General features: G+C 37.5%; 2 protein-coding genes across 4 annotated transcripts in view; both read left to right on the top strand.

Annotated features, from left to right (window-relative positions):
• The window catches only part of ftz-f1 (ftz transcription factor 1), a 157,016-nt gene extending 150,693 nt beyond the window's left edge, over window positions 1–6,323 (top strand). The window contains exon 6 of the mRNA XM_087361343.1: window positions 3,632–6,323. The gene's annotated coding sequence lies outside the window, so the exon portion shown is untranslated. The remainder of the gene's footprint in view (window positions 1–3,631) is intronic.
• Window positions 6,324–6,463: 140 nt separating this feature from the next.
• Window positions 6,464–19,332, top strand: part of LOC110840507 (methyl farnesoate epoxidase) — a 48,510-nt gene continuing 35,641 nt past the window's right edge. For all 3 annotated transcript variants that reach the window (XM_087361395.1, XM_022085583.2, XM_087361386.1), the window contains exons 1-8: window positions 6,464–9,102; window positions 10,913–11,164; window positions 12,507–12,922; window positions 14,572–14,686; window positions 15,661–15,841; window positions 16,581–16,698; window positions 17,879–18,020; window positions 18,102–18,287. In XM_087361395.1, the coding sequence (XP_087217521.1) occupies window positions 9,021–9,102; window positions 10,913–11,164; window positions 12,507–12,922; window positions 14,572–14,686; window positions 15,661–15,841; window positions 16,581–16,698; window positions 17,879–18,020; window positions 18,102–18,283 (1,488 nt within the window). In that variant the 5' untranslated portion in view covers window positions 6,464–9,020 and the 3' untranslated portion in view covers window positions 18,284–18,287. The remainder of the gene's footprint in view (window positions 9,103–10,912; window positions 11,165–12,506; window positions 12,923–14,571; window positions 14,687–15,660; window positions 15,842–16,580; window positions 16,699–17,878; window positions 18,021–18,101; window positions 18,288–19,332) is intronic.

The following is a 19,332-nucleotide window of genomic DNA, read 5'->3' as shown; positions in this document are numbered from 1 at the left end:
GGGTTAGAAATTGTCTGGAAAGTTTTTATTTTGGTCTGAGCTGATGTATTCCGATTTATTCCAAAAGTTTAAAGAAGTAGGGACAACATTGCATAGAAATTTGTGTACCGCAAAGAGGAATAAAATGTTCGGCCCCAGTCAAAGAGTCGAAGTTGAAAGTCAGACTGGATCATCTTTTTAGTTTGCACAAATTTATTTTACTCCTGGAACAAGAATTTTACTGCGTATTCATTATTTGAGTAACCAGAGCATTTTTTTCAAGATGGGGAGTGACTTTCTTGTTTTGTGCTTGTTCTTTGCACAAAGTGTTAAAAAAAACTTGAAAGTGGTCATGGGTTGTCCGTCCGCATCAATTTTAAGCTTTGACAGTGACTGATTATTGATGTGGATCCTCTTGGGTGCTGGCGCTGTGTGGAAGTCGTCGTCAGCATTCCAGAAGGACGTACTGCCGCCATTATCACCCATAATAGAGGCGTTGTGGTCCACTGAAACATTGGTAGCAGTTCCATGAGGATCCTCATCTTCAAAATCATGGGACGCCTTTTGATTAAATCTAGTGAGACGCTTACAAACAGTTTCCAGGCACATTTAAATTTGATTTGCATTAACCAGTTAAAACCCTCACATTACGTGTATCTCAGGTTGTCAGTTTTATCAAAAGTGGTCCATTAAAACTTTGGTGACTTTTATTCGAAACATTTTAGTATGGTAAATACTTGACAGCTCAGTCGGTATAGTGACTGGCTATGGACTGGAAGACCGGGGTTTGATCCCAGCCAGGGACACAGGATTTTTCCTCTAGCCTCTGCGTCCAGACCGGCTCTGGGTCCCACCCAGCCTCCTGTCCAATGGTACTGGGGTCCTTTCCTCGGGGGTAAAGCACGGCCGGGGCGTGATGCTGACCACTCGCCCCCATCTAGTGCCAAGGTCAAGAAAGAGAGGAGCTATACCTCCTCTCCCCCCAAACGACCTACACGGCGTGTAGCGGGATGCTTTACTTTACTTAAATACATAAGAAACTACGTTGAAAAATAATTTCAAGTTTTTTTTAGTGTGAATAGTTTTCTGACAGAGAGCGCATATGACGAAAACTGAGGCCCATCACAAATTTAAGTTGTTCGTTTGGACTTGTGGTTCAGCAGAGAGGGAAACAGAGTTGCTGCAGGTGGGGAAGTGGATTTGATTCTGTAATGAAGTGACATCAAGAATTTTGAGAAGCGCAAATAGCAGAAAATGCTTTTTTATTCGCGTTCTTATGGGATTACGTTGATGGTCGTGAATGTTTTTCAAACAATATTCTACCAAAGTTTACAGGTAATGGGTTTGTTTTTAACGCTGAACATGATTTTATAATAATTCTTTTTAAACAAACATTTATTCTGTGTGCATTCTACAATTTATGTTTTTAACCTGTATGTCGTCACGATCATAAAAAAAACAGCGTGGATCGGATCTACAGTTGATATATCTGTGATAATCGCATTACAATCCTTCGAACAGTTTTAATGACCATGTAGTATGTGGGTTTCTGGCCATTTCATGAGGGCTGCAGTGGTGCTCCTTGTACTGTTGTAAGGATTCAGTATTTTGGATACTGTCAGAATTCTGTTAAATTTTTGCTTTGTCCAGATTAAGCCAGAAAATAAAAACAATTCCTTTATCATTTTAATTGCAGTCATAAATAGAAATATATGCATATCAAATCTAAAACTTCTTGACGATGGTGAAGAGTCAATTGAATAAAAATTTCCTTGGATATTATCCATCGTCTAGTAGTCGTTTTACGTTTTATGTTTACTAGACGATGGATAATATCCAAGGAAATTTTTATTCAATAGAAATATATGCGTTTATAAATGTGCAGAGTGAAAGTTCTGAGGACGTCTTTGTGGCAAAGTAACACGACAAGTAACATTTCACTTTGACGTGTATTCCTGGGTTCAGTATTTGGCAGTGCGCAAAGTAGCGCTGGGCAGACAGTTTTTCTCTGAGTATTTCATATTCTGGATGCCCATAATTCTGCAGGTCTGACCAATCAGTGATATCCCAAGCTGGCCTTAGGAAGAAATGCCTCAGCCTCCTATCACCTCGTGAAACTTTTTATGTTCTTTCTTATGCTTCGGCTCTTTGGTGATGAAGATATGAGATGATGGGGAAAAAAATTAAAAATTTAGAAATTGTGATAACAATATTCTAGAATTTTCTTGGAGGAACTGAAGAAAACCACAGTCACAGTAGCCATCTGAATGTGAAGCATCATGGGTTTGAGTCAATATTTTCAATTAGTAACTGCAAGAAATAAATAAAAAACCTGGGTGTGCCGAATCGTATTTTAGATTTGCCGTCAAAGAAAATCCGATAAAGAGCACCGGAGATATTTAAAGGGAATGCAAATGGTGGTATGGGAAAACTTTTGTGAACTGTTTTGGTGAAAATTTAAAGGTTAAACTGGTGACACAACTATGTAACAGATTTCAGTAGAAAATTTAAACCAAATCTGTTGAGCAGGCGTTGAATTGTTACACCCAAAGAAGGTAGAAAGTCGTAAGATTTGAGGTTTTCACAGCGATGAGTATGAAGATTTCTGTCTTCTGGGTTGTTGCGCTGTGTAGTCTGGTCGATGTTAACCAACGTTTCAGAGGTCATACTGCCTCCGTCATCAGGGCGATGAGTATGAATATTTCTGTCTTCTGGGTTGTTGCGCTGTGTAGTCTGGTCGATGTTAACCAACGTTTCAGAGGTCATACTGCCTCCGTCATCAGGGCGATGAATATGAAGATTTCTGTCTTCTGGGTTGTTGCGCTCTGTAGTCTGGTTGATGTTTACTAACGTTTTGGAGGTCATACTGCCTCCGTCATCAGGGCGATGAATCGCCTTAATGACGGAGGCAGTATGACCTCTGAAATGTCGGTGGAAATCTACCGGACTACATGGCGCAACAACCCATAAGACAGAAATCTTAATGTAGAAAGTCATTTCTCACGTAGGTCGTAAGCTGTTATCCTCGGAAGTGCCCATGAAAACATGAATAAATAGTTTGATGGATGAAATTCAGATATTGTTCCATTAGTCTGTAACAAATATTTGTAATAATTGTAATGCCATTTTATCAATTTTAAGTGAACCTATGGATTTACAAGTGTGATGGTTGATAGATGCGTTCTGCACTGAAATAGATTATTCAGATGTACGCTACAAATAGTGTGTTTGACGCACACTTCCTAATCTTATTACACTACCCAAAAGAACACAGAAGATACTTTTTAGGTGTTTTTCATGTTCTGGTATCTGTGAAGAACAACTTATAGGCCTGTATTTCTATCTGTGCACGTACATCATCGCACTATTTACATTTAGCTTTGCTTCGTTAAGAAAAGGAAGTTTTCATAATTTTGTGTTGGACAAAAAAGGCAGTTTGGTGCCCCCCTAAGGCCAGCCATGGCGATATCATGAACGTGGTCCTCAGATGTGGCTTCACATCTTTCTCAACACTGTTAAGTTTGTAGTAAGGAAGTTTTTAAATTCAGTGATATGAAATTCTAGTTTTGAGTTCCACATTTAATGGCTTTTAGCAGCTCAGAATATACTAATATTTTGTGAATCCTAACATTATTTTCTCATTTTCTCTTAGAATTGTTGACGCGTCTGCGGGAATTGGAGGCCGGATCCTTCAGCCTCGCAACTATTTTAACGCTTCGTCCAGCCGCATCGTCGCATCCGTGCGTTCTCTCGAGCAGCATGACACCAAGTGGGGCTGCCACAGAGATTCGTGCAGATGGATGTACATGATACGTCATATCTTCAGAGACAGTCAAGTTGAAACTGGATGTGCCACCACTGTCGAGTGATAACTGGCAGTGTTTGGAGGCAGTTAATTTTGGGGGCTGTGCCATTTACCTTGTACTTGAGAGGGGAAATCGTTTTTAATAGGAATTTGCTGCAGGCCTTTGGCAGCCAGAAAAAATGCTAGTTTGATGGGAGGAAGGTCCAGGTGGTGTGTTGGTTACCATGTGCGTTGCTCCGGCAGCATCGTTTTTGCGTGACGGAGCCAACATAGTCAGTTTGGACAAGGTGAAGTAAGCGTTACCATCTGCCTCCACGTGACATGGGAGGGGGGGACCATGCCGGTCTTAGGCTCGAGATGGGCATTACGTGAGTTACCGGGAAGCTGAGACGAGGGTTCCGTCTAGGTGCGTAGTGATTTCTGATGAAGAAGTGCAATAAAATATACTTTGGCAACAAAATCTGGCACATGGCTAAAGAATAGGCTTCATCTTCTAATTTTGTACTTTAGAAAATTGTCCAAAATATAATGACTTTTAAGAGATATTAAACTTGTCATAAGCACAGTGAGAAGTGGAATGTAATATTTTAATATGCCTGTTGACTTTTTTTTTAAAGAAAATATGCCTTTAAAAAGTACAAAGTCAAAAAAAGTCGGAGGCACTTTGTTTATGGAGCTAATCTCTCAGGATTTGTACTGTACCGTAGTTTCCCACACCACTGCAGTGGCACCGAAGTGTCAGCACGGATGTCCGTCACTCAGCTGCTTGGAATGTGGCGCCTCACCACATAATGATTTCATTGCATTTTGATAGAAATATTTCTTGATTATCTTTTAAAACTGAAATCTTCACCTGACCACAATATCCTTGCTCGCTGTATTTTTTTTTTTTTTTAATTTTATTTATGATGTGTTAATTTTTGTGCATTTACACATTCCAGAGGGTGAGGTCTCAGGGCCTTGCTCTGGAAGGGATATAAGGGCATCAAACAATTTGTACCATAGTTTTACTTTGATGTTGAATCAGCGTTCATACAACAGCAAACAAGGCGAAGATTGTTTTGCTGCAAGATTTTATTCTCCTTTTGAGAGTAAAATTCTGTAGCTGTGTTCACATCTTTTTTTATGGTTTGCAATTTTCTGCATAATTAGGCAATTAGTGTATTTGAACATTCCAGATAATACAAGCTTTGTACATTTGAGTTAGAACGTTGCATTGCCACTTGAATCGTTCGGATGAGTGGCGGTTGTGGGGAGAGTAAATTACTTTCTGACTAATGTTTCTATAAAATTATGTTATCTGATCTGTTTTATTTAATTAACAAGTCTTCAGTGAAGATGGTCTGGTGGTGGAGGACTAACACTGTTCTGCGTAGTGTCGTAGCTGCGGAGCAAGGTTGCTGTGGTCAAATGTTATATTGTGTAACTGTAGGTTTGTTAAGACGTGTAAAATACTAGTAATTGTTAATGATTGTTACTGTGAACTTTTGTAAGTGCGAGTTTTGTGTTGGTAACACTTGTTTCCAGTCAGTATGGTACAGTAGTTACCACCTTGCAAGGGATGCTATAGCTTCTGCACTTGTCATGGTATCTGGGCATCATAGTCTTTACTTCATTTCCCACCTGATCAACTTATCTGTTCCGATAGTCTTGTCATGATGGCTGTGGTAATTCTGAGAGCCGTCTTATCTTCCCAGACAAGTGTCAGCATTTGTTTTTTCTTGTGTTCACTGCCAAAAAGAAAATGTAAGGTCTGGTCTACCACAGGCGTCCCTCGCATCGTTTACACTTTGTTTCTGTTTGCCGTTAAAAGGAAAATGTTAAATTGTTGGTATGAGAGGTATTGTTTATAAAGTGCTTTTTTCTTACATAGATAGTTATGTATACAGATGACCCACCTGTCAGCCTCAGCTGTAGGCAAAGCTGTTTTGTGATGTACAGAAGAATTTATTTTATCTATTTTTGATCCAAATTAATGGACCAGTTGCAGGCTTTCAGGTGGCATATTTGAAGTTCTTTAATATGGAAATTAATGAATGAGCATATAAAAGAAAGGAAACGTAATCACATTGTAAGTTGCTGATTCACTGACTTTAATGATATTGATGCACTGAGCCTGAATGGTGCATTTCACTTTCCATCTTTAAACTTTTTATCCTCCTCCTCCTCCTTCCCTCCACATTTTATTTTGTTTATTAGAAACAGTTCTGTTACCTCACGCTGTTGTCAAGTCACCATGCCTGATGTGTATATATAAATATGAACCCGTCTGTAATTGCTATTGTTTGTACAAAAATATGCTGTGTCCGTTGTACGGATCTTATTAACCGTTATTACAGAGTATTGTTCAAGGACAGATGATCTGTTTCAAAGACCCTCCTTTTGTGTTTGTGTTATTGAGAGAGCTCATCGAGTTGTCAGGTTGTTGTAAAACAAAGGGCGAGTCGTTTTTGGAAAGAGTCATCTGTGTCCCCCTACCGAAATGTGTCCTTGAAGGTAGGCAGCAAACTGTAGAATAAAAATCCCAACACATTTTCAATTCAAAGTGTTTTTACTACGGAAACATTCTCGGATTTGTGTGTCTGTGTCTGTGATTTGAAGAGTACCAGTTCTAAGAAGTGCAAAATTTTGAAAACCACATTTGAGGAATGTAGAGATACATTAAGTTTAAAGATATTGATTCTGTAGCGTTGATTTAAAGCAGCCTCCAGGGTACGTGTCTAATGTGATTGAATACGCTAATTCCTCCCTGAAATCAGTAGTTAAGCAAAATTAGTTTTCCATAAATTTAAAGGTAATAAATAGTTGTGTAACCTGAGGTTATTTATGTATACATATAAATTATAGTAAATGATGTATGTAATTATTATATTTATGTTGACGAGTGCTTGGAAGTTGTGATGGAGAACAAAATATTTTTAGTTAAAACTCAAAAACATGGCTGAAGATCTGAATAAAGTACGCTTCAGGCAAGGGATTACAGAAAAAAGTTTGGTCATGGGAGGGATAATATATGCATTGTGTGGTAAGTTTTCACTGTAACAAAAATTAACATTTTTCAAATAATGGAAGACAAAAAGTTTTATAAAGTGAGTATTGAGCATCTCTTGTAAGATTGTACACTCTTAAGGGTAAAGGAAAAATATTTGCTGTCCTGTAAACAAATATTTAAAAATTGTCTGTTGTAAAGAAATGTGATGATGAAGGTGCGTATATTTTTGAAGACAACTCCAAACTAGTTTTTTTTTCTCTCTTGTTTTGGTAATTTTTCTTTTCCCACTTTCAAACTCAGTTGTCCGTAAATTTTACACAGATTTAAGCAGTTACGAAATTTGAATCTTACATCTACAAACTGGTCTCTTCACCCACAAACACGCACTCACAGAACCACATCTCCGTGTTGCCCAGCCTCTTACCTCGCCTCTCTACTCTGGTCTGGATCTGAATGCTATGATATACTGATACAGGAAAGCTACCAAATGCTGTTTTTGCAAAACTGTACTGCACATGAAATCCATGTTCTGTTATTTAAAGTCATTATTAAAAAGGTAGTGAAGATGTTAATCACAGCATTGAATCTTAATTTAGACGTCAGGTCATGTGGAAATGCAATACCATATTTTTAAATTCCCCTAATGTTTGCACCATATGTTAAGGTATTTTTTAATAAAAATGATGATGAATTATGCTGTGTATTAAAATATTTTTTATATATTACTCTAATTTTAGTGGTCTATCGGTGTACGACTGGGTGGACCAGAACATTCACCACTAGTTAATCAATATATTCAGTTACAAATTTTTATTTACAGCCGATGCATAATAACAACTATTGCCTTGCAATAGGAAAACAACATTTACTCAGTTACTGACAGTAACGCCTTCGGATTGCCGTGAATGACACTGCAAGACACGCTAGGATTTGTAAAGCAAAATTTGTGAAATAAACATTCTGTTGTCTTTCTCCAGTGTTGAAGCGACTAGATCGTAGTTGACCACTCAGCTCTTGTCTGGTGTTGAGATTTAGAATGTGAGAACTTTTATCTTCATACCCCCTGTATGCCTTTTTAGGACAATGCTTGGGCAAAGGGGTCAGCTTTGTACGTCAGTAACGGGTTACACAGAAACATTTCCCAAACCCACATATTTTATCTCAGCCTGTACCTAATATAAGTATACTGTTTTTTACCCCAATGGGTTCAGGATTTTCTCCATTGAATGGATGTTTTTATGTAAAATGTTCGTTCATTTATGGCGTAAAAAGCTAAGCAAAGTTTAATTTCTTATGAATGTAGGTGTTGTAAGAACTCAAATCTTGTACTTCAAATTATAATCTATTCTTTCCACAGATAGTATGACGTGAATTTGTGCTGGGAAGTTTGTTTCTTCCATTCCTAATTTAGGAAATGGCTATCATTACATTTGTTGCAAAATTTGTTAATAATGGAGAAAAAGGTTGAAATAGAAGCAATTATAAATATTCGAGTAATGAAAATTGAATTTTGGTTAAAATAAGTCAATTAGAACTCTGTTCCAAAACCATTTGCTATTGTGTTTGTCAGAGAGATTGTTTCACTTCAGATATGCAATATTTTCATGAACAAACTTGAATATAAAATTACAAAAATATTCTTATTAAAGTTTCCTTTTTATATACAGTTGAAATTAGTGTAGCTCATATTTATAACCTCTCTGTTTCAAGCAAATGTATCAGCCTTTTTAAGTATGTATATTTTGTAAACTGTTTATAATTAATTTCTGCATTGATTAGAGCTGTCATTAAGTAACAACCAGGATATCCTTATATAATCATAATTCATATCAGATTATCCCACCACTTTTATTTTTAGGGCTACTCTCCCATGTACGTACGTGTAAGTTCTTACAGGACTCATATCCTTGCAGTTAAAAACAGCATTTCGCTATCTAACCAGCAACCACTGCCTTTCACAAGATAGGAAAAAGACGCATATTTATTTTCTCCTACAAGGTTTTAGTTATTTATTTTAAGAATTCTTTAAAGCAGTTTAAAAGTCTTGACCTGTCACCTAGAGATAACATGTAAATATCTTTTGTGTTCTCTACCTCATTTCTTTAAAAAAAAACGCTGTGGGTCAAAGGGGAACACCATATTGCTCACGTATATAAGGTTTGTTGCTAGGGCTTCCAGCTTCCTGATGTGATGAGCGAGAGAAAGGGTGTGCATCGTTGCAAAGATTCTGGTTTATAGCATAAAATGGTCTGGTTAATTAGTATAATTTGTATTATTTTGTACTTCATCTGGGCTGATACGGTGAAACCATGTGGATACCCACCAGGTTAGTGTGCATATTTCATTGTGAAGAAAATTTTGAAGCTTTTTCAAGTTTTTAACATTTGTTCTCCCAGCAGTCATCATCTGAAATTTTAAGCAGAATTCGCTTCCAGAATGTGTGATGTAAAAACACTTAGACATTGGATAAAGTTCAACAGAATAATTATAAACAATTATTTAGATTTGTGTCATTTTCCTGGAAGAACTGAGGAAAACCAAGTTACTGGTGCCCTGACACACAAAACTTGCCAGCTTCTTTACAGATACATCAGAATTAATATTTTTGCAAACAATATGAACTTAAGTGATAATTCATTTTTAAAATGTTATTGTGATACGTTATATAGCATAAGACACAATGACAAAAAAGTGTAAAAATATAATTTTTACCATTTTATATATGCAAAAAAACTTTGTTTCTCATTATGAAGAAATAACAAGGCAAAAGTATGTACACTTTGAAACAGTCCCATAGGAAGTTTTTTTAATCATGTAAATGATATAATGTACTGAAGGGTGGCTTTTTATTTATCATTGAGTTAGTGAGTGTGTTAATTATCATATTAGTTTACTTAAATAAAATTGGCAGATCTGAAATTGCATTATATATATTGTTACATATTTTGAAATCTCACGAAGTTATTATCCACTATCCTTTTTTAAAATTTGTCATCCAAATTCTATTTAATCTACACCGAATCATTAAATTTACCATTTTATATAAATACTGAGATAATTTTCTGAACAGAAATAAATATTGAAATATCCCAAACGTTTTGTCAAACCTAATACAGACTTTAATATGTTAAACCTTTTGTATCTTAAAAACTTCCTTACCCAGGATCCAGTCAAGTGCTGAGCCAGAGGGGTAACATGAAGTAAAAACAGTTGCTGGCTGATCATTGCTCTCTCTCTCTTTTTATAGTAACAAATATGTTAGGCAGAGGATACAATAAATGCATGTAGAGTATTTTAGTACAGAAACATCATGATGGGGGTTAACTTGAGAGACAGAAACTTTGAGGACAGCATAAAAAGATATACTTGCGATGTGAAGTGGCAAAGTCTAGTTATGAGATATGGTAGCATTTTCTATAAACAAAGGTTAAAAAATTGCACAAGTATGTTTTATGTTTTTTGCCTTGTAAGATAGTTTGTGATTTATAAGTTTCATAATATGAAACAAGTGACAAGACATTCCTAAGTCATTCACAATTAAATCAATTCTAATTCTCATTTTAAAAATATAAATTATGTTGTGTGTTTTGTTTTACTTAATGCTGTCAGTGTTGAATGTGGGGATGATAGTGAATAATGAATTTGAAAGTTTGTCGAAAGAAATAGTCGTGAGTATTTATGTATAAGTTAGCAGATTCCAAGCCTTTAAAAATGTTATTTAAATTTGTATATTGTAGTATTAATATTTTATATGGAGAGCTAACTTTTTCAGATTCACAATCAAACACACCTTTATTTTCTTCTTTGAAAGTTTAATGGCTAGTTTTTCCTCAGAATGCATACAGGGTTTTGGTGGGCAAACCAGAAGGAAAGAAACCACTAGGAAGACCTAGATTTAGGTGGGAGGATAATATTTAAATGGATGTTTTAGAAATAGGTTGGGGTGGTATGGACTGGATTCATCCCAGATCATCATCATCATAAACATAATTAGTTGCAACATACTACGTATTTTACCCAAATGTTCTGTTCTCATTGCATAGTTTACTTTTCTGCAATGCAGATCTGTTTCATCCATAACAGTGAAAGGGTCAATCTGTATGTGTAAGGCAGCTTTATATGCTTTTGATATTTAGGCCCAATGTGGCTGCCGGTAGTGGGTAACTACCCATGGTTCCGAAAGAAGAAACTGCAGCTTGGCTATCACCACCTTGTGTGGGCTAGCCTCTCCACAAAATATGGCCCTGTGGTCGGACTTCGGCTTGGCAGAGACCGCATCGTCATCGTGTCCGGCTATGATGCGGTCAGAGATGTTCTTTTACGAGAAGAGTTTGATGGAAGGCCTGACGGATTCTTCTTTCGTTTGCGTACTTTTGGGAAGCGACTGGGTAATGTTTAAAAGCAGTCCTTTAGTAACTACATTATAAAAGGTCACAAAAATAATTATTTTTTTAATGTTTTGCCAAAAAAATAAACTTTAAGCCAGGGATTCTCAAGCTGTAGCCTACAGATGTGTTTTGTTGCGGTCCATGCATAGTTTTGTAATGTATCGGTATGTTTGACTGAGAATGTTTAATGGATATCAGGCAACTTGATTTGGTAATGTCATTGGCAGTAATTACTGCTGTGAGCCGCTGTTCAGCATAATGAAGTATGTCAGATCAAGAACTAAGATGTGTCATGCTGATGGAGGGATGTAAGTGAAGCATAACAACAGAAATTAAAAGGTGATATTGAAAGGTTACTCAAAGAAGTGTCAGTTATCTCACTAATGACTTATTTTGTTAAAGAATAAATAATATATGAACCTTTTTGCAGAAAAGGAGCTCTGATTATAAAATTAAACATCACAGCACAAGATAGCCATGGTAAATCATTGGCAAATTCTCAGTAAATTTATTGACTTTATAAAAGTTCATTTTAATTATTGTACATATGGTGGGGGTAGCTCAGTCAGTATAGTGACTGGCTACAGACTGGATGACCAGGGTTTGTGCCCTGATGGGGGCAGAGGATTTTTCCTCTAACCTCTGCATCCAGGCCAGCTCTGGGGAGGATCACCCAGCCTCCTATCCAATGGGTACCAGGGTCCTTTCTGGGGGGTAAAGCATGGCCAGGGCATGACACTGACCACTCACCCCCATCTAGTTCTGAGGCTAAGAATGAATAAGAGCTATAACTCTTTCCCCCCCCCCCCCCCCCCCCCCCCCCCAATGCCTACATGGCACATAGTGGGACAGCTTCACTCACTTTTACACATTGTGATACGAGACAAATTTAACTTTCATGAAGATAACTGACTTCTGGGATATTGTGCCATGTAGTCTTGTAGAAATTTACTGGTGTTTCAGAGGTGCTTACTGTCTCCATCATCAAGGCGATTAGTCTCATGAAACAGGTCAATTTCTACATGACTACCTGATGCAACATCCCAGAAGACACTCATCATTATAGAAATACCTGTTCATTTTATTATTTTTGTTGTGTTCTGGGGAACAATGATTCATATTACACTTGTAAATGTTGTAAAATCATATAACTTAATTTGCCATGTGTTAAGTTCTGTAATTCACGAGAATAAAGTGCTGATTCTGCCCACTCTCTGACTTTCCTTATCCCATTTCTAACCCTCATTCCTTGTGATGCAAGTTCGCATGCAGTGAACAGCATCATGTTAGTCATTAGATGTGACGTGAATGTGCACTGAATCAATAGTTTCATCCTTTTCAGGAGTTGTGTTTACTGATGGACAACTGTGGCAAGAGCAGCGTCGCTTCTGTCTTCAACATTTGCGGAAGCTGGGGCTGGGGAAGCGCAGCATGGAAGTACAGATTGAAGAGGAGGCCGGAGACCTGGTGATGACACTGCGAAAGAAGTGTAATGGTGGGTCAACGCCTCTGCAGCTTCATGATGCTTTTGATGTCTGTGTTCTGAACAGCCTGTGGGCCATGTTGGCTGGACATCGTTTTGCACTGGATGACAAGCGGTTGATGGAACTACTTGACATAGTCCATACCAGTTTCCGTATGATTGACATGTCTGGTGGACTTCTTAATCAGATGCCTTTCCTACGTTTCATTGCTCCAGATTGCTCAGGCTACAACCAACTGCTTACAATTCTTCATCGAATGTGGAACTTCCTAAAGGTTAGTAACATTTATCTTGAAACATTTAATGACCATATATTTGTGCCTCCATCAACCTGTTCAAAATGGAAACAATGTTGTGACATTGCGGTAAGGAGAAAAAATTCTGACATACCAGGAACTTAACCCTGGTTGTTCAACACAGCCTAGGCACTATAGTCACTAATACCCAACTCTGATTTTTTGTGAAGGTGTATTTTAATTTATGTCTAGACTGTCAGGACGTCTGTAGCAGAATTTTAGGTACTTGGAATGACAGCTTTGTCAATAAAGTAAGTGATCAAAACCTGAAAATCTGCACTACTGTTTTTTTGTGTGCTAATTGTATCAGAACAAAAAATAGGAAATTGTATGTAACTGGGAAATCAGAGTCCCCAATGTTTCAAGAATATAAAATGCTTGTCATTTCGGGTCAGCACCAATCATGGAAGAAGGTAGGAAAATTCTGTTGCTTGTAGACAATTGTACACCACATCCTGAGCTTGATAACTTGCAAAACATAAAATTGGTGTTTCTCCCAGCAAACACCACGAGCGTCTTACTACCTGTGGACCAAAGAATGAGGAAAAGTCTGGAATGTTATTTCCATAAACTGATATTGCAAAGTATGACTGAATGTATCGACAAGCAGCACGATCACAGTAACATTCTGCTACGTGTAATTCAATGCGCTGACAAAGCTTGGAGGTGTGTCATTCTTAAAACCATCCGACATTGATTTCGTCACGCAGGAATTACTACAGAGAGTACACGAAGTTGCTGAAACCACAGAGAATAGGAACAACGAAGACATACCTCTGTCTGAATAGGTGCGCATGGTTGATCGTCACATTCTTGCATCGTACGATTTGTAGGCATATGTCAACACAGACTGTGACGTTGTTACGGTCAAAACGCAGATAAAGGAGGACGTTGTCATGGCTGTTGAAAGAAAAAGAAACAAATGGACCAGAAGAGGAAGCAGAGGAATATCACAATCAAGAAACCTAAGTGGCAGTTCCAACCCTAAGTGAGGCTCTTGAAACGATTTGGACTGTAAATCGATTTTATGAAGCAAGATCAAAGAACACGAAAATTATTTCTGAAATTCGGAAACTCAGAACAATTTAGAGAAGCAGTAATGGACAAAACGAAAGCAAACGGTAACAGATTTATTTGGCTAAATCTCCGTAGGTTTGTAATTTTATTATAAGTATTCTGTAGTATCAGTTATTTTAAGAAATGTAATTTTCTAGAAATATCTTTAAATTTGTAATTTTAAAATAAGAGTTAGTTTACATTTAAAGTGAATTTTGGTGCTGTACAAAATGATTCCATATAGTTCTTCTTAAAATCTGATTCAAACTCTTCAACAGTTAGTACGACACTCTTTCGAAACAACATTATTTTACTGTTCTCTTGGATGACGTTATAACCAAGTTTAACTCTATTTTCATCTTGTAATTATTGAGTATTTGTGCCATCTTATGAATGCTGAATAGATTGTTGGTAGCTGCTATTTTTGTTTTCTTTACGTATATTCATACATATATACACTGGTAACCGCCTACGTGGTTATGTATCGTGTCAGTTCAGAATCTCAAGACCACAATCAGCACCATCACAGCCATGACAACTTCAATTTACAGATGTTTGTTTTCACATTTAAGGAAACCATCACTGATCATCGTAGAACAATCAACCCTGATTATGCCAGAGACCTGATTGATTCATTTCTTGAGGAAATGGAACTTAGAAACAAACAGACAGATTCAACCTTTGATGGTAAGGATCAGAAAAATTTGTTACTCTTGACATGTTGGTTGTTTTCTAAACATGTAGTTAAAATTTTAACTTATTATACTGAATATTGAAATAATTTTTCAGAGTTGTCAGAAGGGCTTCTGATGTCAGTGATATTTAACAACGGATTGTATGAAAAAGGAATATGCTTGGTGGGGAAATGAACCCATTGTCCCTGCTTCAGACATTCCTCTTATCATGAAATGTGAAACTAGATGTCAGGCAGACCACATGTTATTTTACATTTTTTTCAAAAGTATTTTATATGAATATTGCATATTTAACAAAGAATGATACATTAAATGACATTAATGTTTATACAGTGTCAGATGTTTGTATAATTGTCAAGTTGGATTTACTGAGAACAGAAGATTTAAAAAAAATTATGGCATAATTCTAAGCACTTTATGAAAATAAACTTATTATATCTGAGGTTTTTACTGTCCTAGACTTGAATAGCAGACATTGACATTTATTGGGTGTATTTCCTTTGTAAACAAGTGGATAGATGGAATGTAAGACCCATAGTAATTGATTTGAAAAGTAACATTTTACTTTAAAAAATATCCTATCACAGTGTCAGTAGGTATTCTGATGAGTAATTTATTTGAAAGTTTTATGATTATGTGTTGAAATTAATATGAATGAATGTACTACTTGCTTTTCTCTGTTATGAAGTAATGTTATTATCAGTACATGTTATGATGATGAGAGCAGGAAATATGGGAGGTTTTACTAATTTGTGGAAAATATGATGAAAATAGTGATTGCAGTTAACTATATTACATATTGTGCACCAGATTTTGTCATGTTTATTGAAGTTTAAAAGATGTGACATCCTTCGGTTGTCAAGTCAACTTGTGAAGTGACACCATAAAACACTTTGTGTGTCTGCAGGGTTTTAAGCTATGTTTTATAAGTGCGTAGACTCACTTCCTACCCATCTTGATGTGCAGAACTACAGCTAGTGGCATTATGCCTGGACCTGTTCATGGCGGGCTCGGAGACGACCAGCAACACACTTGGGTTTGCAGTTCTGTACATGTTGCTTCATCCGGACGTGCAATGTCGCGTGCACGATGAGTTGGATGGTGTGGTGGGCCGCAACAGGCAGCCCACTCTGCAGGATCGGCCCAGGTAGGTGCTTTGTGAACACACACAGCTTTTCTAATAGCGATTAGCTAACCTTATGAAATATGAGGTTCTCACAGCAATGAAGATGTCAATGTCGATGATCTGGATTGTAATGCTTTGTGAAGTTGTTGGTAGATACCATTGTATTGTGCCTTTACTTTCAGAGCTGAAGGGCATAGCATTACAAACCATAATACCAACGTAGACATCAGATAACAAGTTTTAACCTCAGCTTACAGTGATTCTTCTGACTAATTTTTTTGTGGTCATCTTCTGTATGTGGCAGTGTAGAAAATTCAATGTCAGATTGCTGACCAGCTTCGGTAATATGTTATACCATTTGCATGTTACAATGCTTGTATCGCATTCCAGTATGGATCGAGGAAAACCATTTTCGTAGCCGCCTTGATCGCAGTCCGATAAGTTTTTTTTAGCTACGTAAAAAATAAAATCTATTTCTTACAAGTGACGACACTAAGCATTTCAGTAAAAACTATTCGAAGCTACATCTGTTGTTTCTTAAGCCACAGATGCACATGGGAATAGCTGAATTATGTTACATTTATGCCGAGCTACAAATGGAGCTCATATCAAAATAATACATGTGAAACAAAAAAAATGTTGTTTTTTAAGTTACAGGTCATTTTATTCTAGGTTAGAAAATAATTCAAAATTTTAGTTAGAAAGTCAAATCTGAATACTTCCGATCGTAGACAGCCAAAATGTTCCTTGTCTGTTTTAGGCTGTGTTATGTTGAGTCGGTCATCATGGAAGTACAGAGACTTGTCAGCATAGTTCCAGTTGCTGTAGCCCACAGAGCACTCAAGGACTCGATATTGATGGGACATATAATACCAGAAGTAAGATGCAAGACCGGATTGAACAGTTTGTTCAGATCACTGTTTGAATTAATGTCAGTGTCCAAAATCAATTCCTCACTGTGCTGGCAGATATCAGGAAGGTTGGGATGGTTGATAAGAACATACTTAAAAATGCTTGTGGGAACAGCAGCAACAGATCAGTGGTGGATCTAAGAAGGGAAATGTTCAGAAGCGGACTCTGTTGACTTGGAAATGAAGGGAATTACGTGATGAAGAACGTAGAATTATACTATAAAACTACAGTGATTGCTTTAGCAGTAATGCTCTACATTTCTATTCAAGGCATACATAGTCTTTGCCAAGTAATCAGCTATCCAGATGCTTTTCAGAGTTTTCCTCAGTCTCTTCAGGCAAATACTGTGATAATGTCTTTAAAAAGGCCATGAATTCACCTTCCAGATCCATATCTGCTCACCATTTATGATCATATTCTTGTCTTACGATGTTTGCAGTTAAAAGAGCATAATTAACCCTTTGAGGAGCGTCGTTATTTAAAGGGCCAATAACACAGCCAGAGTATTTCTTTCCTTTCACAATAAAATTGTCAGTGGGCCATTTTTAATCAGAAGGTCAAATAATTCGCTTTTTCCATGTGTCCTTTTGCTTTTTATTCATTTACCACTAGAAATTACTGAAATTGGTTCAGGTTCACGCAAGCCACACTCATGTTTGGGTTCAGAATAATCCCAACATTGTCATCGGAGCCTAAGATGTCAGATTTTAGTGTTATTACCATTTCATCTATCTCCCTCTTATGCAAGGGGAGAACCTACTTCGTACAGGCTTGGTTTATGATCTGTCATAATTTGCATGTCACACAAAGAAAATATAAAAGTGTGAAAGAGATAAGAAGACAAACAGAGCACTTAATATAATCAGTCCCCATTGTCAGAAGCTTTACATTCCTCAGCAAAGCAAAGATTATTTTGTGCTTCCTAAGAAGCATTTAAGTAAATAAGAAATGTTTGACGCAAGCCTTTATTAACCGAGCACAAGGGAACTCTGAATTAATTTGTCGTCATCTTGACATGTCTCACCCATTGTATCGAGATATTAAGAGCGCATTTCTGCCGTTTGTTTAAACCCCCTTTCATTATCATAATCTTGCCGTTTACCACGTGCCTTGTGGTTTGCTCATTTGACTCTCTGTAATTACCAGGGTGCTACTGTGTTGGTCAGCATTTGGAGTCTGCATATGGATCGCAATCACTGGGGAGACCCTGAAGTGTTCAGACCAGAGCGGTTCCTGGACGACCAAGGTGGCATCATGCAGAATGACTGGTTTATGCCTTTTGGATTTGGTAAGTGACAAGATTTGTAACGGAACTTTTTTTATAGGTGGGGCCTGAGATCATTTGAGTACCGTGTTGTGTTTATTACAGGTAAAAGACGATGTCTTGGAGAAACCCTGGCTAGGTCAAGTCTTTTCCTGTTCTTCTCAACGCTGCTGCACAACTTCACCATCTCTGTGCCCCCGGGTTTTCCTGCCCCATCACCAGATGGTTATGATGGTGTCACACTGTCTCCTAGACCTTTCTATGCAAGACTTATTCCAAGAATATGAGTCGGTAAGTCTAAAAGAGGAAACAAATTGTAGAAGTTGGACTGATTGTTATTATTTGTTAATGACATGGACAGTCTGTAAATACATAATAACTTAAAACATTTCTGAGACAGGAATCCTATCTCAGATATAGCAGTACTAGGAAATACGGAGATTATTCTTCTGCCTTCAGCAGCTACATGCTTCTGTCAGTAGTCGTTGCTAGAGGTCTCCATTTGCCTGGGCTTTGTCTGACTCGGCTCAAGGGCCAGGCCTAGGGTCGCAGATAATGTTTGGGTCCTGACCAGGTTTTGGAACGATTGAAATGATAGGAATCATACGTTATATAGAACATTTCAGGATTTCTCAGATTTGTACTTATTCGATGCTCGTGACACAGTTGGGCTCTGAAACAAATCCCAGTGACTTGAGCTTCTTAAAGATTTTCTTAGTCGTCCCCTCCCAGAAATAGTTTGAGATAAAACACCTTACAAACTTGGCATTTAGTGTCTTTATATGGTTCTTCAAATATCAAAATAACCTCAGATGTTTTACAGTGTCACTGAATAATTCATTCATAGATTACTGTAATTTAAGAATTAAAATCCGTGGCGTAACAGCTCCAGAGAGCCAAAGCCGACTAGCTTGACTGCTGGCCTCATGTTCACATGCCTAAGCGGAGGTGAACAATCATCCAACCAGATATAGGGTGACGTGTGGTCAGCACGACAAACCCCCGGCCATTGCTAGTTTTCATGACCGGATTACGCTACTCATTGTAGCTCCCCAATTTCCTCACGATGCTGAGTTTGCACCGGTCCCATACACTGGTCGAAAGCTCGTGAGAAAATTTCTTCTCCCCCGAGACTCGAACCAGCGCGCATTTCGTATCGCCGGTCCAAAGCATGATGCCTCAGACCGCGCGGCTACGGCGCGGGACAATTTAAGAATTAAAAGAAACATATATTAATTATACGATACTTAAAGAAAATTGTACATAGAATGGGTTTTGTTTGGCTTGGAATATAGAGAGTTTGGGCTTCAGTGGGGCATTGGCAACATATCTGAAG

This window comes from Zootermopsis nevadensis, unplaced genomic scaffold (genome assembly GCF_977971745.1).
Source record: "Zootermopsis nevadensis isolate Lab colony 2312 unplaced genomic scaffold, Znev_1.0 Znev_ptg000003l, whole genome shotgun sequence".
Lineage (NCBI taxonomy): Eukaryota > Metazoa > Arthropoda > Insecta > Blattodea > Termopsidae > Zootermopsis > Zootermopsis nevadensis.
This window is presented reverse-complemented; position numbering and strand designations above follow the sequence as displayed.